This window comes from Eublepharis macularius, chromosome 2 (genome assembly GCF_028583425.1).
Source record: "Eublepharis macularius isolate TG4126 chromosome 2, MPM_Emac_v1.0, whole genome shotgun sequence".
NCBI classification, from domain to species: Eukaryota; Metazoa; Chordata; class Lepidosauria; order Squamata; family Eublepharidae; genus Eublepharis; species Eublepharis macularius.
This window is the reverse complement of record NC_072791.1, coordinates 137,089,229-137,112,607: the sequence shown is the minus strand read 5'-3', so window position 1 is coordinate 137,112,607 and position 23,379 is coordinate 137,089,229. Positions and strand designations below refer to the sequence as shown.

The 23,379-nt window shown below is 42.3% G+C and overlaps 1 protein-coding gene across 4 annotated transcripts in view; it reads left to right on the top strand.

Annotated features, from left to right (window-relative positions):
* The first annotated feature begins 8,660 nt into the window (after positions 1–8,660).
* The window catches only part of AP2A2 (adaptor related protein complex 2 subunit alpha 2), a 79,272-nt gene continuing 64,553 nt past the window's right edge, over positions 8,661–23,379 (top strand). For all 4 annotated transcript variants that reach the window (XM_054970505.1, XM_054970502.1, XM_054970503.1 and 1 more), the window contains exons 1-2: positions 8,661–8,784; positions 20,681–20,749. In XM_054970505.1, the coding sequence (XP_054826480.1) occupies positions 8,718–8,784; positions 20,681–20,749 (136 nt within the window). In that variant the 5' untranslated portion in view covers positions 8,661–8,717. The remainder of the gene's footprint in view (positions 8,785–20,680; positions 20,750–23,379) is intronic.

Below are 23,379 nucleotides of genomic sequence, written 5' to 3'. Positions count from 1 at the left end.
CAGGAGACGTTCAGAAGCCAGCCCCTCCAGGTGGAGCTGCTGAGGGCACTCTGTGGGAAGAGCTGGGCAGCCAGCCAAGGGGCTGCAGCTGGGCCCACCTTCCATAATCAGCTCAGCCAGAGAAGCCCAGTAGCCAGCCAACATGGTGCAGCTGTGGCTGATCCCAGCAGCCCAGCCAGCTACCCCTGCTGCAGCAGCTTGAGACAGCCCAGGGCCATGCCATGGCTAGAAGACAGCAGCCTGGCTCAGGAGTTGCTAGAAGCCAAGCCTCTCTGGGGGGGGGGGCTGCCACAGGCATTCTGGGGGAGGAGATGGGTAGCCCCGCCCAGCATTGCTGAGCAGGCAGCACAGAAGCCGGCTAAGGCAGCTCCTCATGAGCAAGGCCAGGCAAGCTCAGTAGCTCAGAGGCTGGCTGGGGCAGCCCCTCGTGAGCAAGGCCAAGGAGCCCTCAACTGGGGATGGCTCACACTCAACCCCACCCTGCCAGCAAGGCAAAGGAGCCCAGAAGGGATTAGTGGAGGAACGCACAGCTGGGCCTGGTCAGGAGAGGGAACAAGCCTGGAAGGAGGGTGGGGTGGAGACAGGAAGCCCTATAAAGGGTGGCTGGGAAGGGCTCTGAGGTGGTGGGTGTGAGTAAGGAGTGATGATGTGGAGTGAGAGCAGTGCAATGCAATGCAAGAGTGGAGGCTTGGAGGAGAGTTCTGGAAGGAGGATGGAGGACGCAGAGGGTAAGCAGACCAGGTTGAGCAGGCCAGTGAGTGGACTGAGAGGGAGTCTGGGTGATGTATACCGCCCCTCCTTCCACAGAGCAGGGTCCTGCAGTATCCCTGGTGCCCCTCTGATGCCAGGGCCGGCCCAGCTGGGGCCCCGCCCAGTGGCGACAGCGACAAGCCCTGACAGGGATTTTTCACAGAGAGACTATGGAGGAGTGTTCTGGGTCAGTGGTCAACAGAGTGAGCAAGGAACTCATGCAGAATGTGACACTTAAGGGGAACATGGAGGTCTGGAAAGCTGTGGAATAGACCAGGGGAAGAGGAAGGGAGACAACGGAAGGATTTATGCTGGGATGGGGTAAAAGCTGGAACAGGCCGGAAATGGCTGGAACGCACATTAAACAAATAGCGGAACGACAAAAAACAGTGTGATGTGTTAAAGACACTCCAGAGCAGTATTTTTGAAACTGAACTGGCACGTGTTTATTAGCCTTTTCCCTGCCAAAATGCTCCCGGAACACCATGGAATGGGCCGGAATGGGCACTAAAGAAATGCCAGTACCACAAAAAAACAGTGGGAAACATTACAGACAACACAGAACAAAATTTTAGAAATTTTCATGCAGAACTGGCATGCTTTTAGTAACCCTTTTCCTGCCAAAAGGGTCCTGGAACGCCACGGAACGGGCCAGAACAGGCACTAAAGAAAAGCTATTACCACAAAAAGCAATGGAATGTGTTAAAGAAGCTGGAGAACAAAATTTTAGAAAACACTGTAGTCTCTTGCTTTTATTACCCCTTTCCCTGCCAAAATGCCCCTAGAACAGCACAAAACAGGCCAGAAAGGGCACTAAAGAAATGCCAGTACCACAAAAAACAGTGGGAAGCAATACAAACACTGCAGAACAAGATTTTAGAAGTGCAAATCTTGAAGTCGCATGCTTTTATTAACCCTTTCCCTGCCAAAAGGTTCCCAGAACACCATGGAACGGGCACTAAAGAAATGCCAGTAGCTCTACAGACCATGCAGAACAAGATTTTAGACATGAAAACACTGAACTGGCATGCTTTTATTAACCCTTTCCCTGCCAAAACACTCCCGGAACAGCACAAAACAGGCCAGAACGGGCACTAAAGAAATTCCAGTACCACAGAAAACAGTGGGAAGCATTACAGACACTGGAGAACAAGATTTTAGAAGTGAAAACACTGAACGGATACACTTTTATTATCCCTTTCCCTGCCAAAAGGCCTCCAGAACACCACGGAACGGGCACTAAGGAAATGCTAGTACCACAAAAAGAAGTGGGAAGCATTGCAGACACCAGAGAACAAGTTTTTAGAAATGAAAACACTGAAGTAGTATGCTTTTATTAACCCCTTCCCTGCCAAAACACTTCAGGAAGAGCACAAAACAGGCCGGAACAGACACTAAAGAAAAGCCAGTACCACAAAAAACAGTGGGAAACATTACAGACACTGCAGAGCAAGATTTTAGAAGTGCAAATACTGAAGTGGTATGCTTTTATTAACCTGTTCCTTGCCAAATTGGTCCCGGAACAACATGGAACGGGCCAGAATGGACACTAAAGAAATGCTAGTGCCAGAAAAAAAAGTGGGAAGCATTACACACACCAGGGAACAATATTTTTGAAAGGAAAACACGAAAATATCGTGCTTTTATTAACCCTTTCCCTGCCAAAATCTCCCAGAACACCACGGAACAATCAATTCCCCTGGCAACATAGGCATGGACTGTCTGAACTCTGTCTGAACTCCTTCTGGCTTTCCTTCTGGCTTGTAACCCCTCAAAGTAGCTTCCAGCAGACAGTCCAGTTTTTTCCACTGTGAAAAGAAAATGACAGGAAAGGGAGGGACCTGTGGATCATGGCTTTCCCAGGGTCCAATCTCTCTGAAACTTGGGGGGTCTTCAGGGGACAGTGAGGACTATGATCAAAGATCAAAAGAGTTTGTTGTCTATAGCCATTGTCCATCACAATTCACCAAACATTGACTAATAAACAATTAAGTCCCTTATCACAGTTTATATAGTGAGGACTATGACCCCTGAAAATTTGGTGGGTATTGGACATTGGGACGGTCAGTTTGTAACCCCTCAAAGTAGCTTCCAGCACACAGTCCAGTTTTTGCCACTATGAAGAGAAAATGACATGAAAGGGAGAGACCCATGGATCATGGGTTTGCCAGGGGCCAATCTCTCTGAAACTTGGGGGTGGGGGTCTTCAGAGGACAGTCAGTTCTATTTCCCCTGCAAATTTAGTGGGTATTGGACACTGAGAAGTTCAGTTTGTAGCCCCTCAAAGTAGCTTCCAGCAGACCAGTTTTTGCCACTGTGAAGAGAACATGACATAAAAGGGGGAGACCTATGCATCAGGCCTTTCCTGGGGTGTAATCTCTCTGAAACTTGGTGGGGGGGTCTTCAGAGTACGGTGAGGACTATGTCCCCTGCAAATTTGGTGGGTATTGGACATTGGGGAAGGTCAGTTCGTAACCCCTCAAAAGTAGCTTCCAGCAGACAGTCCAGTTTTTGCCAATGTAAACAGAAAATGACATGAAAGGTAGAGACCCACGGATCATGCTTTTCTCAGGGTGCAATCTCTCTGAAACTTGGGGGGACTTCAGAGGACAGTGAGGACTATGTCCCCAGCAAATTTGGTGGGTATTGGACATTGGGAAGGTCAGTTTGTAACCCCTCAAAGTAGCTTCCAGCAGACAGTCCAGTTTTTGCCACTGTGAAGAGAACATGACATGAAAGGTGGAGACCCATGGATCATGCCTTTCTTGGAGTGCGATCTCTCTAAAACTTGGGGGGTCTTCAGAGGACAGTCAGGACTATTTTCCCTGCAAATTTGGTGGGTATTGGACATTGGGAAGGTCAGTTTGTAACTCCTCAATTAGCTTACAGCAGACAGTCCAGTTTTTGCCACTGTGAAGAGAAAATGACGTGAAAGGAGGAGACCTATGGACTCTGCTTTTCCCAGCTCAAGTTCAGCTAAGTCCTAAGGGGGCCGTTCTGGCTCCCATGAACCTCCAACTATGAATATGTTCATGAACATGTTATGTTCGTCGATGTTCATGAATCCCTGTTCATGGATGGCAACAGACAACGAACATCGTGTTTGTTTTTTTCCTTGTTCGTACCCATCTTGGCAGCCATTTCATGAGCTAGCAGTGCTTTGTTTTGGACAAGGTGAGATCATGGCTTTACTTAGGCTATGCTAATAAACAGTAAATAGGGATGCCAGGTCTCTTGGGGACTAAAGCAGGGGGCTGGGAGTAGGTGGGAACTGAGGTACTTAACCTCACCCATTTGGAGCGAATTTTTACTCAACTGTGCTTTGGCACAATCTGTAGCTCCTCTGTCATGCTGGAAAATGACATCATTTTCTGGCAGGCCAGGGGAGCACAGGAGCATGTACACACGTTTTCCCCCAAGGTGCCTTTCTCTTACTGGCCAGGTAAGTGGGGGGCAGCAGGTGGGGGCTCCTGGCATCCCTAGCAGCTGTAAGAAGTGAAGGACTTCACATTGCTCCTTCTCAGGTTTCAGAGGGGGGATATACTATAGAGATAGAGAGGTACAGAGGACAAGGTATGTGCATCCCACCCTGCTACTTGGCCTATTCCTTTGATCTGTAGATTGCTACTCTCAGGGACTTCCTTCCTTCCACCTTCTTCCTAGCTAGCATGGTTGCAAGATGGAGTGCATGGCTGCACTCCATCTTGCAACCATGAAGGATGCAAGACTTGCCTATCCACCAGCATCTCAGCTTAGATTAGACACGACTCTTCTCTTTTCTAACCAGAGTGGAGTTCCTAAATAAACGGGCTCTTACTCTCTCTACTAAAATAAATACACAGTGTGAGTTTATTATCTCATCAGCACACAGTCCTATGCCTAGCTGTGCTGACCAAGCTACTTTGCTAACAGCAACCAGCACCCTAGGCAGCAGACTGACCTACTGATGGGCATATGTCTGCTTTTTGCTGCAGGGTTTCATAAAACTGGGTGCCTAGCTTGATCTATCAATTAATTTCAGCAAGTCATTCTAAGTGCAAAATCTAGTTCCCACCAAACTACCAGGTAGCCTTGATCTTATTGACCTTGCCAGAATGTCTCCTTCCAGCCTACCTCAAGCATGGGTGAGGGCCTCTACCCTGCCAGGCCTTTTGTTTACCCAGGATATTCCCCTGCCTGGATACAGTCATCTTTTGTTGTCCTCCTGGGAAGACCCCACCACCAACAACAAATCCTATCAGAGTCAGGATACCATAGTCATCCTAGACTCATCCCAAATCCCTGTATTTTACAATCATTTCTTTGATATTCCTTTGTCCTAGCTCCTATAACTGTTGCTGATCTGCCAATGGTAGTCTCATCCCCTCTGCTTGTTCAGAGGCTGCCAACTCAATTTTTTTCCTTCTGGAACTTCAGAACATTTTATTGCCATGAAGAAGCATCCCCCTAGTGCCTTACCTTTTATTATTTTCCTGGGACTTTGGGGGATCTCTGCCTAAGTCTCCTATTATTCCACCATTTCCCCAGGACATAAGCGCTGCCCTCTGAATTGTCATCCTTTGGTTAAATAACCAGCCCTATCTCAGCAGACTGAGGAGAGGTACATCCCTTCTCTTTCACTGAGCTTGGACTTTTCATTTTTAATTTTCCCAAAGCTCTCCCCTTTCAGCTTCTTTAAATCCCTTGTTCTTCCCCTCCTTCTCCTAGCTGTTTCCCAGCACAGCAGTTTTGCTCAGCCAGTGGCTTGACTTTCTTTTTTTGCTCCCATTTAATTATTACTTGCACATCCTTCTGAACACAACCATCTCACTATTCTTACGCCTAAGTGCCTTTTGGTTCCTGTACTCCTGTTTCCCTAAATAAAATCTAAATCCTTTTTGGAAAAAAAGATGTGTTTGTTTCATGGTTACAGGTAGCCTAATAGAGGCACTTTGAAACTTGCATGCTCCCTATTCAGATAAAGTTTCCTAAACCACACATTCTGTTCCTCCTCTCCCATTGGCAAATGTGTCAATCTTCCAAGCAAGCCAGGAAGAGTAGCAAGAAGAGTGTCCCCCCCCCCCCACCCTGGACACTGAGCTTAATTCCCCCCAAATTGGTTACGATTTCAGGTGAATCTAAGTTAGTGTCCACAAGTGTCCACAGGGGGCAACTGGCTTGGGAGCAGTTAGTAATGAAAGGTAGTCTAAAAATACAGTTGGTAAATAAATGGCAATAAAGAGATCTTAATTGACAGAAGCCAAAACTGGCAAACCTGAGGTGTGTTTTCTCCTAATGATCAGGGGCTGGACCAAGCTACCTACAATAGAACTTTCCTTTGGAAGTCTTATTAGCATCACTTACAAGAGAGTAAAAGAAAAAGCAATTTGCACTTGCTTGGAGAGTACCCAACATATTCCCTAGCCGCTATTGTTAGGTGCCTACTATTGTTAATGGCCAGACACATGTCATCTGTGTATTCTCAGAAGTAACGGATAAAATAACCTGTTTATGGTCTTGGGGTTTGCTCCATTGCCTGCCAATTGCTGGTGATCAGTGGGAGGGGGCAAGCTCCCCAGAGATCGCCCGCCACTAGCAGGCAAACTGGGAAAGTACACACTGCGAGCGCTTCTGATGAGACATGACAATGGTCAAATCCACATTCACCCATTACCCACATGTTTATCGGATATCTTCCATTTGCCTCCAATCCTCATTCTAAGTCGCATGTTCCCCGCATTCCCCACGCAATCCCGAGTGCCGGTCACATTACCTCATTAAACAGACGCATTTCATTCGCATTTCTTCCGAATATGTGGTCACAGGTTTTCAACGGGAGTTTCACGGTGGCCGTGAACGGGCCAATGCGCAATTTATGCTGTTTTTTTAAAAACCACCCCCCTGTCTCTCCGGCTGTTCCGAGAGTTCCTATTGGCTGATTCAACTTGCAAGTGCTCCGTAGTCTGCAAAAGACTGTTTTTGACTTCATAGCATTGGATTTATTGATTATGCTGTTTCTGAATCAAATCTGGTAGTTTGAAAAATCATTTTGGGGTGAATCCATCCTCAGAACGGATTCGCGAAACTTCCTACTGTTTTTTATTTTTTTTATTTTATATTACTGTAATATCGAAATTACGAAATATCAAAATAATGACACTCCAAGGAAGTGAAACTTCAGTAAAGTACAGGCACTGAACTGTCCTGCATAGGAAATGCCCACGAAAGCTTCCCACATGCTTCCAAATTTCCAAAAAAGAAATGGGAGAGAGCCATCAGTGCTGTCAGTGGGGGGAAAGAGAGGCATCATTATCTTCAATGATGTTTCTTTATAAGGCAAGATCGAAATAACGGAAAAGTGCGCTCAAAAAAATAAAAAAAAATGGGTGGGAAAAAAGGTCCCACCCCAAAAAGCGGTTTTTGAGCGGCCGTGTGACCGGACGGACGCGCGAGAAACACGGATTGGAAGCAGGAATGTGAATGAAGAGGAAAAAATCGCGGATTGGAGGCAAACGGAAGATATCCGATAAACATGTGGGTAATGGGTGAATGTGGATTTGACCGTGGATTTGCCCAATGTCACTTCCTGAGGTGATGTCATTGCGCTGGCTGTTGGCATGCTCTTGTGCTTCACTGTGGCCAGCGTGATGATGTCATTTTCTGTAAGTGATGTCATTGTGCAAGTACCGGGAGCACGCATGCACTTCACACAAGCATGAAAACACACTCAGAAGGCATGAGGTAAGTGGCCGATTCCCCCTCCAAACAGGAGGGTATAGATACCTGGCAATCTTACTCACAGGGCTGTTGTGAGGATAAAATGGAGGAGAGGAGAATGATGTAAGATGATTTGGGTCCCCATTGTGAAGAAAGGTGGAATATAAATGAAGTAAATTAATAATAAATATATCTGAAGGTGGGGGCAGATAAAAAGTAAGTTAGCTGGTGGAAAGGAGAGGAAGCAAGGAAAGTTAAGAATATGGAAGCCACTAGAAGAAGGAAAACAGGAAATAGTGTGAGGAGGGGAAAGTAAGGTTCCCTCCTGCACATCTCTGCTTATTCCCCACTGGACATGGCCCATTAACTGCCTGAATTTTCTTAAAGAGAGGCTGCCAGGGGGAGAGAAAACTGGAAAAGGATTGGCAGATAAAAGCTATGGGTAGGAAGCAAAGAAGGAAGCAGGAAAAGGGAAGAGGCTACGAGAAATTTTTGGAAATAGCAGGGAAAATACCAGGAAATGGAGAAATGAGTTGCCCTCTCACAAATCCTTGCAGGTCACCTCTTTGTACTTACTAATAAGAAGTATGGTTCACTTATAATTACTCCTAAAGCACTAGGCACAGGACTGCAACTTTAATTTAGGTGTGCAGACTGAGGGTGATTAAAAGTGGATATTCACTTTTTCAGAGAAAAGCATTCTGATCTGCTTGATGCCATTGAGAGCTGCCTTTACAAGTGATGTTTAAATTTGCTTGGCTACATCCCATAGTGTTACCACTGGTTACAAGGTAAAAATGGCAGGAAGCTGAGTTGGTTAGTGCACTGAAAATTAAAGTCCCAAAGCAGAAATATTGTATAATCTTTAGTTAAAGATCTTTAGTTAAAGACCAACTCAAACTTCACTCAGCAGTAAGCTTTGTTACATTTGTTTGTGCAGGCTCAACAATATGCATGTTTACTCGAAGGAAAAATCCCTACTTCTGTGAGGCTTGTAAGTACACACAGGAGGGCAGCCTGTGATGAAGCTGCACCCGCAGAGCCAGTTCGCCCTCCACGGCGAGGCGCCTACTTCCCATAGCGGTCTCCGCACGCTAGGGGGAGCTTCGGCCTCTCTTCGCAGTCCAGACTGTGAGGCACGGGGCCAAAACGTTCGCGCCTGCGCGGGGGCGGAGCGGCCGCGGCGTGGGAGGAGAGGCGGCCTCAGGGGCTAAAGGTCCTTATAGCGAGAAGCGGCCATCGCGGTACAGCGTTCTCGTCTTGTTGTCAGGATGCCGGCTGTGTCGAAGGGCGATGGCATGCGAGGGCTCGCGGTTTTCATCTCCGACATCAGGAACTGTGAGTCGCGGGCGGCTCCCTTCCCGTTGAGCAGGGTGGGGGGCACCTAACGGGTCGTGGCAAGCGATGTCTGTTTTCGTGGGTCAGGGAGGGGGGTCTGGCGTGTCTCGGGGGGTCCTTTTCGGGTGGTATCCCGCTCGTCTCTGGAGTTTGTTATCTGCGTGTTAGGCGGCGGGAATGGCTGAGCGTTGCTCTTCCTCGGAAAGAGCTCTTGCTTCGTACAGCAAAAGGGGGGAAGTTCCATTCATTCTCCGAGTCGGGAGTGCTGCGCGAACTCCGGTTGGTCTCACAGGGAGGAGCCCTGATTACGAGGCTTTGCGGGCGATGGGCTGATTAGGAAGTTTGGCTTGGGGGGGGGGGTTAGAATCCTGTTTTTGTTGTACTCCTCCTTGTCTGTCTTGTTTTTGCACCTCCTGAAATCCTGAGAGCTTCTTCCTGAGACGAGTGGGGGAGGGTTGGATATGGTAGTAATGTAGCCACTATTTTCTTTGCTATTGATTTAATAAGTTGCTTTTTTTCTTGCATAGGTTAAATTACAGACATCTATAAATGTGTCAGTTTAATATATCTATAACCCTTATCATTTAGAGAAGATAGAAACTATGGAAGGTGAGATACGTAGGGAAGAAATGTGTTGTGGCCACTAGGGTGGAGGTGTGTGTAAGTGCAAGTAGAACAGAGGCAGGTGACCAGGGGTAAGAGGATCCTCCCGTTTTCTTTAGGATATCCAAATCTATGAGTGAATTTGTTATTGAAGAACAGCATGAAGCAGTAGCTAGGTAGCGTTTGCAAAACTACATTTGCTTCTTTAGCTGTATTTATTTCTTTTTGGAAAAAAATCAGTTATCACCAAAGTACACCCTGGGACATTGGTATTTAAATTAATTGCCAAAAATGATGATCTTAAAATGTATGCACTAAATTGGTCTAGCCAAGTCTGTTCTAAACTGATTAACCAAGTGTTGCAAATCTTGTCCCCAAATAAATTCATTGCCTGGCAAGCTCAGAAACCAGCAAACAAAAATTGAATTGCACTGGCTTAATTGCAAACATTTAGGAGGTCAGTTAATTCTGTTAGCACAGTTTCTGTGTGTAGGTAAGCTTGCAATTGTTCTGAGGCTTTACAAATTATCTGCTGTACACCTAACGAATACTCTTAATCTTCTTTGAGTAGCATGGCTGGTGTCTTCAGGAGATCTTTCAAAGCAAAGTGCCATTAGTGAGAGGGCCAGTGTTAAGAATTGTACATTGTTTAAAGAATGTTTAATGGCCTTTCAGTTATGCCAACAGATGTACTCTACAGGCATATATTAAACAATGTGAAGCAGAGCTGGATTTACATGCATGCAAGTAAACTACAGTTTAGTGCTTCGGTTTAGGAAGGGCCTTTAAATACAAACAAATTACTGAATTATCACTTTTCAACTGTGCTATAGTATCACAGACTTGACATAGGACATCAGCATATCTTTAGGCAGCCATGATGTCCTTTAAAAGTGTATCAAAAATAGAAAAGAGTCCAGTAACACCTTTTAGACTAACCAACTTTACTGTAGCATAAGCTTTCGAGAATCACAGTTCTCTTCTTCAGATGCATCTGAAGAAGAGAACTGTGATTCTCGAAAGCTTGTGCTACAGTAAAGTTGGTTGGTCTTAAAGGTGTTACTGGATTCTTTTCTATTTTTGCTACTACAGACTAACACAACTAACTCCTCTGGATCTTTAAAAATGTATGTGAAGATGTTCTGTGGCTGTGTATATCAGACATGATGAACCTGGGGAGAGTTACATTTGGTTATTTGGACTTCAGTAAGGTGACCAGATAAGTCACATCTGACTCTCAGGCATTCCAAACTCTAGCTCCTGTGTCAGTTCAAGTATCAGTGCAGGAGGCGTCTGAAAGCCCTAGTGCTGTGGAGACTTGACAGGATAATGGCTAACTAGGCACTACTGTTGCTGTGACGCCTAGGCTGATCCTTGCGTTCTTTTTGGACTAGTTGTGGCTGTATCAAAGTCCCCAAATGATCTGTGGCCGTTGGATAGGTTGATTCAGTGTATTTATCACTTCTTGCTAATTGAAATGACTCTTTGGAAATAGCTTTGGGGCTACTGAACAACATGCTTTTATGGTAGAATTCCAGACTACTACTGGGGTCTATTATCCAACTGTCTGAGGTGAAGAAACGTTGTAGGCATTTTTGCCTAGTCTGATAGGCAACTATTATATATAATTATTTAAATTATTATTGTTAAATTAGTAATTATTATTTAAATTATCACCCTCACATTTTATTAAAAGAGCATTTCACAAAGAACTGGATATTTTGAAGTTAAGGCTGCAGACTTAAATGTATATACTTTGAGTGTTGCCTCATTGACATAGTAAGATAAACTTCTGTGGGAATGTGGTTTAAATTTGGGCTCTTCATCTAAGGTGTGTGTTGAGAGAGTAGTCTCCAGTCTTCCATACTAAGTGGAGATACTTTGAGCTGCTGAATAATATTCTAAAATGTTAATGTCTCCTGCATTGATGGTGCTCTAAGGGGATTAGCTGAAGAAATGCTTCATAATCCTGCAGCAAAGCTAATCTCAGGCAAATAGGAGAGCCATTGCAGCTGCATAAACCTGAAATTGTAAGCAGGTCTGATGACCTGAGTCACACTGCCTCTCCTCATTGTCTGTCAAAATGAAGCCCAGGACGTGGATCCAAGAAGCTTGGCTCTGCTGCAAGTTTCTGTTTGTTAAGATGTTTTTTCCATGACTGGAACTTATAAAAACGAAAGCCTAGGGATATAGCATGGTTATCCTGGTTCTTCAGTAAACTAGATATGTGCATTTCCATTAATTAATTCTGAAACAATGGTCTATAGTATTGTACTTCATCATTTACACTTTGTATAATTCTTTAAAGTAATAATTAAGCCAAATATTACATTGCAGCAGGAGTTGGGAGACAGTCAGTTTTAATATATGGCATCCTAAATGCTTTAAATGACTTGAGTGTGCTCTAAATCATTTAATACTATGTCTTCAAGAAATGTGTAGGGACTTACACTCATGAGGTGGGGTACGTGTACTTATTTTATTGAACTCATGTTCTTCCTTTTATTAAGGATAAGCCTTTCCAGTTGGGCATCTGAATGTGATGTTTGTTAACTATAACCAGCATGCCCAGTGCCTGGACAACATCTTACAGCAATGGATGTGATGTAGTTCATATGCTAAGCATTATGTGGCAGGGGGGTGAACTTAGAAGTGTTAGATCAAATATCAGTTCCACATATTGTTGCATGTTCATAGTAGTATTGAATATATATAAATATGATGTGACGTGCGACACTACCACAATAACTCGAGATGTCAGGCTTTGTTTAAAGCAAAGGGTGGTGGATCAATGGTGGGTGAAATGTTACTTGTATGTTGCCCCACTAAGTTCATCAGTTCATCTGACTTTGACCACAAGGATGGTTTTTTCTAGTGGGACATTATCTCTGTTATTACTTTGTGGTCATCTATCACAAGTTACAAGAGATGTGATTAGCAATGGGGCAGATCTGTGTGTTATGGTTATGGTAAGTAATGCTGGTGGTGTTCTATAGTTTTCTGTCACAAATAGGTTAAGTATGAATGTCTTATGAATTGTTAAATGTGTCTAAGGAACTGCCTTCTCTATGTGTCTTTCTTGAGTGAAGTGAGGTGGGTGGGCATGCATGAAAGAGCTTTTTCAGTGGCAGTCTCCAGTTTGTGGAATTCTCTGCTTCAGAAGACCAGCCTGCCTTAGTTAATGTTAACCTTCTGATGGATGGTGAAGGTGATCCTTTTCTGGAAGGCCTTTAAAGAGGCTGAGCCCAGTTTTCATGGTCTTTTAGTTGTCCTCTTAATGCTGATGATTTTAGTGCCAGATTTTGGGGTTTGCATTTACTCTTGTTGTTCTGTGGTTTTCTTTCTGAATCAATGGGTTTCTTTGTTGCTGTTATTAGGTTATTAGGTTGCCATTTTAGGTTATTGGGTACTGTCTGCTGATGTTTATACACTCCTACTGGGTGGTTCAACTTTGTTAAAGATGTCATATTAATTATGTGTTAATTCAGAAAGGTTTCATCTTGGTTTTCTGTTAGTTTTCAAATTTGCGGCTACCATACCCTATTGTATCTGCTTTCACGGAATGCCCTAACAGTTGATCATATTGTATTTTTGCTCTGTTAATGTCCTACCTATTGATTATATTATATTTACTTGCAGTATGTAATCTGCCTTGTACCACAGTGAGAAAGGCAGACTATAAACAACAATAACAATAATAAAGGTTGCATACTTCTAGTCTGTTGCTGAATGATTTATGTCTCATTTGTTTTAATTTTGCATGTTTATGCTTTGTAAGCCCACCAAATAGATTAAAAACATTGTGACTACATGGCTGTATCTAGGATCCTTGCCCCAGTCAGAATTTTCGAATGTGTGAGTACCCTAAACACTTCCGTATGTACACACACCTGTATTTTGTAGGAAGTGCTGGTATAACATGAGCGTTAGCTATAGTGATCATAATGTGTACAACAGCCTAGATTCATTCCTTAGAACTGAAGATTGGTATCTGTTTAAAATTTCTATTTTGGCCCTTTTAAAAGAAATAGTTACTTGCTTAAAAGTTACCCTTTCCCCCTCCTTAATACTGTTGTTCAAACTAGGCAGTAATGTCCCTTATTAGGAAGTCTAGGAGATTATCAGTGAAATCTTACCATTTAAAGCTGAACTTTTTACTTGAACTGCAGTATCAAAAGTAAACACAGTGTAGCCCGCTAGGTAACATAGCTATGGGTACTTTGTTCAGCTAGTTTCTATGTAAACTCTCTGTAGTGTACTGGCAAATTGTAACCTGAGGTGATACATGCAGAATACATTATTATTCAATACATTTTCTCACACTGTCAAGTAGAGCAATCCCTAGGGTAGAGCAACTTCTGCAGACGTCCACAATTTCCCTCCAAAGTTGCCAGTCATCTGGGTGGGAGGGTCCATGTAGTACCTCCTGCCCGGGTGATAGGTAGTAGCTTGGGGAACATTCATGAAAGAAGTTTTACAAGGATGGGGGAGGTAAGTGGATCTCCTCCCAGGTTCCACATCTCCCTAGGAAGGGCCCTTCTTGACAGAAAAACTTGTAAGCTTCACATTTGCTGTGTATTTCATTGTTTACAGGAAGCAGTACTCTGTCCTAAAATAATCCAATGTCTATGCTGAGAAAGCAGCATTCTGCACTTTGTTTCCATAATTGCAGGATAGGTGTGTGTACACATGCTTTTGAGAATTCATTAGGCAAACAGTAAGGCTTCTATGCCGCTTTCTTCCTCTAGCAATTCCCTTCCTCTTGCCTCTTATTTAATCCCCTGTTTCTGGTATGCAAGGCATGACTTTTGACATATCTGTTCTCAGCCTTGATGTATTAAGGTCCCATGTGCCACACTTTTTTATGTGTTTCTGATCCCACTTTATCCACAGTGTTTCTAAATGTTGCATATATAATAGTCTTGAAAGAGAGAGGGAAAGCAATATATTATTAGGCTGGCAGAGGACAATAAAAAAACACCCCTTTTTGCTGCTCATGGGGGAAAATGCCAATCTTGGTCCATACAAATAGGCGAGTGGAAAGAGAATAACTTTGAGGTTTTTGTTGGACAAGAGGCTTCCTTAAATCCAATTAATGCCATCCTTGATAGAAAGCAAAGTACAGACAGTAGAATAAACTGTCTGCATTAATTTGCATTTCTCCATAATAATTAGTGCAAAGATTTTATCTATTCTTCTGTACTGTTTTTGAAAAACTGGCCATTGTTGGGGTGAAGATGATCTTCCTTTTGTGAGGTGTGAACTTGGTGCATTCTGCTGTCAAATCCCACATGGAGCCTCCAGTATTACGATCATAAACATTTGTCCCAACTGGTTTTGGCTCTTTAGGGCCTATACCTTAGTTTGTTGCCTAGAACTGTGGTGTGACCAGCAGGCCTTCATAATAAAATATTACTCTGTTGAGCTTGCCAGATTAATTCAGTTTATTTGCATGGCTCCTTGGTATAATACTTCTCTGGTTCATTTGCTAGATAAACAAATATCTAGAAGGAGCTACCCAAAGTGCTGATTCCTCTAACAGAAACAGATTCTGCTGTGGTCTGCCAGAGCATAATTGTTGTTTGGTATTACTGTGTGAAGGAGGAGTATGATGGTTCAGAGTGGTGGCCATCCCCTAACTGTCAGCTACTCATCAAATTGCTGGAATCCACATGAGATACCTACAATGAAAATGAGAATGGTGTTTCATGCCTGGATGGATGAAGCTGCCTGAATAGATGAGGGATGGTCTATGCTAGCACAAAATAGTTTTCTATTTTACCCCGTGGTGCTGGACTTCTAAAATTGTACTTCATTGTATCAGTGATGCCCTGACCAGGATAGCCCAGGCAAGCCTGATCTTGCAAGCTAAGCAGGGTCAGCCTTGGCTAGGAATGGGATGGGAGACCTCCAAGGAGGACAAGGGTTGCTATGCAGAGGCAGGCAATGGCAAATCACCTGTGAACATCTCTTGCCTTGAAAACCCCAGTAGAGGTTGCCATAAGTCAGCGATGACTTTCCACCACCATATAAATGATAAGTGAAAGGAGAGAGAATCTTCTGATAGAGCCTTGAGGATATATGTTGCTGCATATTCCTCTAGTGTTTAGAGGGAGGTGGATGGGAAGGGCAAAGCTCATTGCTTTAAATGGTTTTTTTTTTTTTTTGAGAAATTTGTCAGTCCAGCAATGCAAGTTAAGCCTTTTTTTAAAAAAATCCCACGGGACTGACATACTTAAATTTGGTAGGATTGCATCCATCATCTAGCATAACTGCTAATTTTAGGGAAGCTGTTTCATTGTGTTTTTTAAAATCACATTTGTAAGATGCTTCAAGCTTTGTGGGAGGTGGAATAGAAATGGTTCCAGCTGTACAGAGTCAAAGCCTGGCTTGTTTTTCCAAAGCAGTTGTCATTTTGAATATAGTAGCCTGCAGTTGGGAAGTACTAATAGTGTACAGAGTATTAGATTGCAGCTATTACCAGATATGGCAAATGATTTTTACCTAGTCACAATTTTGGAGAGAATTCAGGGGCCATGGCTTAGTGGTAGAGCATCTACTTGGCAGGCAGAAAGTCCCACATTCAATCCATAGCATTTCCATTTAAAAGGATCATGTTGTAAGTGAGCCCCCCACCAGAGATCCTGGAGGAGCACTGCCAGTCTGAGTAGACAATACTGACCTTGATTGATTCATAATCTGATTCAGAATAAAGCATCTTCATGAGTTCAGCTATTGAGCTTCTGCTCTTCAGCCTTTTATGTTCAGTTTTTTGTCTACATTGTAAGTAGGCATGCTGTAGTAGTGTGTAATTCATTTCATGGGAAGGCTTTGCATGAGTATGCTTGACTGCTAGTTACTTAGTATGTTTGAGTAGTATGAATTATTAGTACACTTTATCTTGTAATACTATAAAAAAGGAATTTGTTCATGAAAAGGCCTTGTTTCTCCCCTTCACCAGTTATTTTCACTTTGATATGGCCAAGGCAACTGCATGGAAAGTTGATTTGAGTATTATCCCACCATCGTTTCAGATTAAAAGCATGTGTGTAATAAACTTTCTATCAGAAGTGCCTAGACATGCTGATGAATAGAATTTTTATGAAGTGCCCTGAGAAAGAGCTCACTCTAGTTCACAGTTCATCATGGTTCCATTTGTCTTTGATTGGATATTATATTTTTGCTGTGATTCATACTAGGCTAAATAAGCATCTGTTTGCTTGGTGGCTGTATTTTTTTTAACCCTCTTATCAGACTTGGCCTGGACTCTGGCAGCTCTCCTGTTCCTTTTCCATGTTGAATTGGGAGTGACTCAAGAGAAATTGTACTTCACAAGCGGCACAAGCTGCTTTCTGTGATTTTAAGCCATGTTCATGCACAATACCACATTCAGCTGTGTTGGCTGCAGTTAAAATTGGCAAATGGCTAAGCAAAAGAGGGGGAGGAAACCCCAGCAGGTGAGGCTTGACATGAAGCTGATCTTCTTAGAATTTAGGCTACCATAGCATTTTGTTGGCCTAGAAACTGCCCTGAAGGCCAGTGTTTCATCTTTGTGAATGGCTTTTGCCTTCCCCAGGGCATATATTGTATTAAAAACTTGATTGGCCATATCATTAAAAGTTAACAGGGCAATAAAAGGGAAAACCTCCAAAGGAAGGAACAATTAAAAAAAAGATAATACAACTGATGCTATTTTAAATATATATTTACTTCATTTATACCCTGCCTTTCTCCCCACTGGGGACTCAAAGTTGCTTACATCATTCTCCTCTTTGCCATTTAATCTCACAACAACCCTGTGAGGTAGGCTTAGAGGGTGTGATTGGCCCAAGGTCACCCAGCAAGTTTCCATGGCAGAGTGGGTATTCAAACTGGGATCTCCCAGACTACCTTTTATCAAGCAGCCTAGCTTAGAAGCTGAATTTTGCTTGCGCATGAATTTCCATGCACTTAGTAGCTTGTTAAAAGGAATTAGCCATCTTTTTTTTTTTTAAAAAGGATACCCTAATTACTGTCATCTGTGGGGAGCACACCACAAAGATTATTAGCTAAACAGCAGAGATTGAGTAAAATGAACTACAAAGGCATGAGGGAGCAGTTAGTTGTACTATCAAGCTGGACTTCTTAACAGTTAAGCTAACATGTTATAAGAAAGCTGCTTCCTATCCTTCTGGAAGTTGTTGTCTATGAACATGATTCTCAGGGGGCAAAGTGTAGCCTTTTTGACGCTTCGTATTTCTTAACGAGTCTTCATATACAAACACTCACTATGGATTGTTCTGAATTTAACCACGCTAAGTTGCTATGGCAGACTTTGATATTTAGTGGATAGAGAACACAATGCTAATATATAAAACCGGGGAGAGTGCTAATTGCTACAGTAGTGAAGTGTTGATAGAATTTTCTAGATTACTCTTTAGTTTTACATAATCATATTTTGCCCTATTTGTTTTTTCTTCATAGCCTTGCATGTTTACCTAGTGAAGACTTACTGCATGCTGTCATGTATGCCTGCATACCTGCCATTAATGTATTTTGCATTTTGTGCTGATTATAACTGTTTGCTAAGGAGTGGTAGCTGCTGCTGCTACTGTTCTGCAGCCCATTACCATTCCAGCAATCTCTTACTGGTTGTTTGCCACTGTATTGCTATAGACAGAAAAATTTCCAGTCTTTCCAGTTGTTCAAAAATTTCTACTTTCAAAATTCATTGTTCTGTAAAATTTGCTACAATTAACAAATGCCATTGCCAATACATTTTAGGTAAAGCTTGATAGTTTCAGCGTTGTAGTTTTTTTCAGGAAACTTCCCCTAGGAATCATGAGAGAGTACATGTTTATTGTATGAATTTGTGAATGGGGAATAAAAACACAAATACATATCATAAATTTTAAAATCAGATTAATTAATTCACCATTTGGTGGTTACAGAGAGGGAGGGATATTGTGAGAGGACACATACATTAGAATTTTAGCTTTGGTTTTATAGATCAATTTGAAACCAGTTTCATCTAAACAAAAAAATGGAAGTGATGTACCTTTCCGTGGCCATGAATTCAAGGTGCTTCATGGACAGGAGTTAAATTCTGATGAAAAAAATGAGTGGAGAACCACATCCATAGCATAGCATGCACAGTACTTTGCGTATGCTAAAGTTAGTGTGTCAGCAGTTTTCATGTCTCCAGCTCTGCTTAAATTTAAACAATGTAAAGGAAGGACATACTATAGTCTCCAGATTTTTACAGGTAAATTATTGCAGTAAATAGTTCCAGAAAGTTCTTTATTGTTTAAATCACACCTGATTTTCCCAAACAGATGTTTCAGCAAAAATACTTGTTGCTATTGGGGCATAAAATTAACATAACATACTTTTAAAAAACATTTGTTTACTAAACAAGTCAAAACATGCTCAGTCAGTTCATGTTTTGTTGAAGGCATCAGAAACCTCAACATAGAAAACTTTCCACAAATTCATTGCAGAAAACCCATATAAATGTGCCATGCCACTGTGGATGTCAGTGCTAGAGAGGCACAACGTCTCATCCAGCTTCTCTCTGTGTGAACAGGGAGGAAATTGAGAAGCACTGGGGATTTTACATGTTGCACTTTTCTGGGGTAGATTATCACAGGCTTGTTTTGAGAGCTCCATAACTTCCAGACATGTGGGGACCAGAACCACCATACAGGGAGGAAGGGCTTGGACTTCCCCAGGCAACATTTTACTAACCTGAAATGGCCCTGGGGAGCCAACATTTGCCCTATTGGGTGCTGCATGTGTACTGTTATGGCTATATCAGCGTCCCTTGTTGAGGAAGTTGTATTCCCAGGGCCATTTCAGGCTGGGAAAATGGTCCTGATCTTAATCTGCATGCCTGGGAAGAATAGAGCTCCTGAAATGCACCTGAAAAAACGGAGTGTATTTGTTTCTCTTGCTTTCCCTGGAGTGTAGCAGTGACAGTGGTGTTTCCTCTCTATGTGTTTATAAGGAAAAAGTGTAGCCCTGTGGGAGTTCTCTTGCCTGAGGGCATGAAACCTGGAGCCCAGCCAGGATCCACTATAGCAAATCCCTTTGGAAATGTACTAAAATAAAGTGAGGTTCTAGTCTCATGCACATGAAGAACCTAGAATTTCAGTTTTTGACAAATTGAGAAGTATATAGTGGTTTCAGGAATCTGGATTTTTTGCAGGGTATGGAACGGGATGATACATCCCTGAGCGTGAATCCAGTTCTGTCTCTTATTTTATATCCTACTTTGCTCATTCTGGCAACATTTTAGAAAGATGGTCACTGGATGTTTCTGGTTATCTAAATGACCTTTGAAAGGAAATGTGCACAAGTTTTGTTAAATAGAATTATTCATTCTTGAAGGTCAGTATTTTAATCTTCAGTGAAAAACAGTTATTCTTCATATAAGCATTTTTGCTTCCTTCTTCCTGATGTAAGAAAATAGAGACAAAGTAACTAAAATAGTTATTAAAATGGTATAAATTTCTCACAAATGCTTAGTCTCAAAATAATGTGTATGTGAAAAAAAGTTTGTTGCTTTATGGACTCCCTCCTCCAACCCATACAATGATAGTTCCCCAGGTTTTGACCACTGGGACACTGATAAGTTGATTCCTGGTTTGTTTGTTTTTTAGAGTTTACATTTAATGCAAAATGAAAGGTCTAGGTTTTGCAGTGTCACTTTTGCTGATGAACATATATTGTTCAAGTGATGCTTTTGATTATTGTTGAACTATTGGTGATGGCAATACATGTCTCAAGTAAGAATCAAAAGCGTTGTTGGTAGCAGCAGTTGGTCAGTAGGAAAAAAGCAATAGTGTAATAACTTAGAACTGACAAAATAGTGAATTGCAAGCTTTTGTGAACCCTTCCTGGCCTAAACGAGTCCACACAAGTCTATGCAAGGCTGACAGCAGGAAGAAAACTAGCGGATCATTCCGCCTACAAAGGTTAGTATTAAATAATACACAGGTGGCAAGTCAGTGGAAGCCAAATTGGATAGTATTACTTAGTGGTTGGAGGACATGTAACAAACCCCTTCACCAGAAGAACCCCGTTAACATGGCTGTGCGTTAGCTGATACTTTTTCTGATTCAGTTAAACTGTCTGACCTTGCTGTTGGCTTGTATCCAGCCATGCAGTAAACTGCCAAGTTATATGAATGGAAATGTTCATGTTAAAAAAGGTATTTCTTTACTACTTTGAAGAGCTTCTTCAGGGTTATAAGACTGTATTATTATAGGTAAAAAGGTATTGTATTCTGATTTGGATTCTTCTTTGTTTTCAGGTAAGAGCAAAGAGGCAGAAATAAAAAGAATAAACAAAGAACTGGCAAATATTCGATCTAAGTTTAAAGGTAAGTAAGTAGTGATTCACTATAGGGATTGCAACCCAAAACCAGAACATATATGCCTTTTTAAAAAAATTAAGTGATGGTAAACCTAAATATTATATTTATCTAGAAAGACGTGAATATTTTTACATTGGAGCATCTCAGTTGAGTCAAGGTACTATCAGTTGCAGTAACTCTTGAGTGAGAATTGTTTTTTAGGGGGATATTTGCAGGACTATGTTTAGGATAATGGTTGCAGGGGTGTCTGTGTCTGATTGAATTTTAATCATGAATTATGATGGCCAGCTAGCTTGATTTCAGAAAGGCATAGTTCTGGCACAAGGTGAGATAACTCACATAACAGTCTACTCCTGTCTGTTCTCCTGCTCAGACTCCTTTTACTCTGTAAACAGCCCCCCCCCCCCCCGCCGCCGCCGCCATTCTCACTCAAGAGTTTGTGGAAGTTCTGTCCTGTTACAGGCCAAAGAAGTAGAGACTTGGGCCAACACAGTGGAGGGTAAATGCTTATGGCAGTAGTGTTGTAGATTTGTTTCTGATGCGTAAAGGGCTTGCATCAAAGAAGCTTTTGAACTGGTGCTGTAGTACACACTTCCTTATGGTAATTATCGAAGCATGGCTATCTTACAAAAACAAGGAAAACATTTGTGTAAGGCATAAAAGATCTGTTGAGCAATTTGCACCATTTACAAATAAAATGTGAGCAACCATGTGTGATAAGGCATTCAAAAATATGCAGAGTTTCTTATGAAAATAAAATATATAATATTCTTAAAGGGTAGATGAAACTAGATAGATGACAGCTTAAGCATTTTATAGGCTTGTATGTACAGGTCTGGCAGTCACTGTATAAAAGATTTATCTTGCCCTTCTTACGGGGCTTGCCTGGTAAGGTTCAGAGTAATGGCTGAAGGCCTCTAGCATATGACTGAAGCACAGTAAATTAGTTTTGTGATCCCCAAAGTAGCAAGTAATGACTTGATTCCTGTTGAGATTCCAGTTTGCCTCCAGTTTAAGCACTCCCATGTGGCTTTCTTTCCTGAAAGAAAATACATAGTTCCAGTTTTAATGGCTCATTCTTACAGACAAGTGTGGAACCTTCAAGGACTTGTAAGGGTCACTTCATTTTTCCCTGTATCCCCTTCCCCACATTATTTCTTCTTCCTCTCCTCCTAGCAGAGCCTATATCCTCTACCCATTCCCTGCTTTCTTCTCTCCTTCCTGCTCACCAACCAATCTTTTTACCTACTCCAACCAGTCTTCAGCTTTATTTATTTACTTCATTTATACCCTTCCTTTCTGCATAACGGAGACCCAAAACACCACACATCTTTATCCTCTCCTCCACGTTATCCTCACAACTACCCTGTGAGGTAGATTAGGCTGAGTAAGAGAGACTGGCCCAAGGTCACCCAGCAAACTTCCATGGCAGAGTAGGAATTTGAATCTGGGTCTCCCTGATCCTAGTCTGAAACTGTAACCACTGCACCACATTGGCTTTCAGCTTTCCCTGCTCTCCCCCACCCCCCGGGAAAAGTCTGGCTAAGTTGCAAAAGTCATGCAGTAGCAGGTTGCTCTGGTAACTAGTGTGGTGACTGGTGCTGGGCCTGATTGTGTGTGATGTGCCATCAAGTTGTCTCCGACTCATGGCAACCCGATGAATGAAAGACCTCCCAAACCTCCTGTCATTAAAAGACTTGCTGAGATCTTGCAAACTGGAGGACGTTGCTTCTTTTATTGAGTCAAGACATCATCTCATTTTAGGTGGTCTTCTTTTCCTACTGCCTTCTACTTTTCCTAGCATTATTGACTTTTCCAGAGAATCTTGTCTTCTCATAATGTGACCAAAATACGATATCCTCAGTTTTGTCATTTTAGCTTCTAGGGAGAATTCAGACTTGATTTGATCTAGTGCCCACTTATTTGTCTTTTTGGCCATCCAAGGTATCCACACTTCTCCGGCACCACATTTCAAATGAATCAATTTTCTTCCTGTCAGATTTCTTCACTGTCCAACTTTCACGTCCATACATCGTAATGCAGAATACCATAGTATGGATTATCTTGATCTTGGTCCCCAGAGAGACATCTTTATCTTTAAGGATCTTATCTAGCTCCCTCACAGCTGCTCTTCCAAGTCTCAGTTTCCTTTGGATTTCCTTGTTGCAGTCTCCCTGTTGGTTGATGATTAAGCCAAGGGATAGAAAATCTTAATTTCAATTTCCTCATTGTCAACTTTGAAATTGTGTAACTCCTCAGTAATTACTTTTGTTTTCTTGATGTTCAGATATAATCCTGCTTTTGCGCTTTCTCCTTTAACCTTCATCAGTAGCTGTTTCAAGTCTTCACTATTATCTGCCAGTAACGTGGTGTCATCTGCATATCTCAAATTATTAATGTTCCTTCTGCAAATTTTTACTCCAGCTTCTTCTTGATCTAATCCAGCCTTACTTATGATGTGCTCTGCAAAGAAGTTGGGCAGGTAGGGAGATAATAAGCATTCTTGTCTGACACCCTTGCCAATTGTAAACCATTCTGTTTCCCCATATTCTGTCCTAGCCTGACTCTTGTCCAGAGTACAGGTTGTGCATCAAAACAATCAGATGTTATGGCACTCCAATTTCTTTTAACGCTAT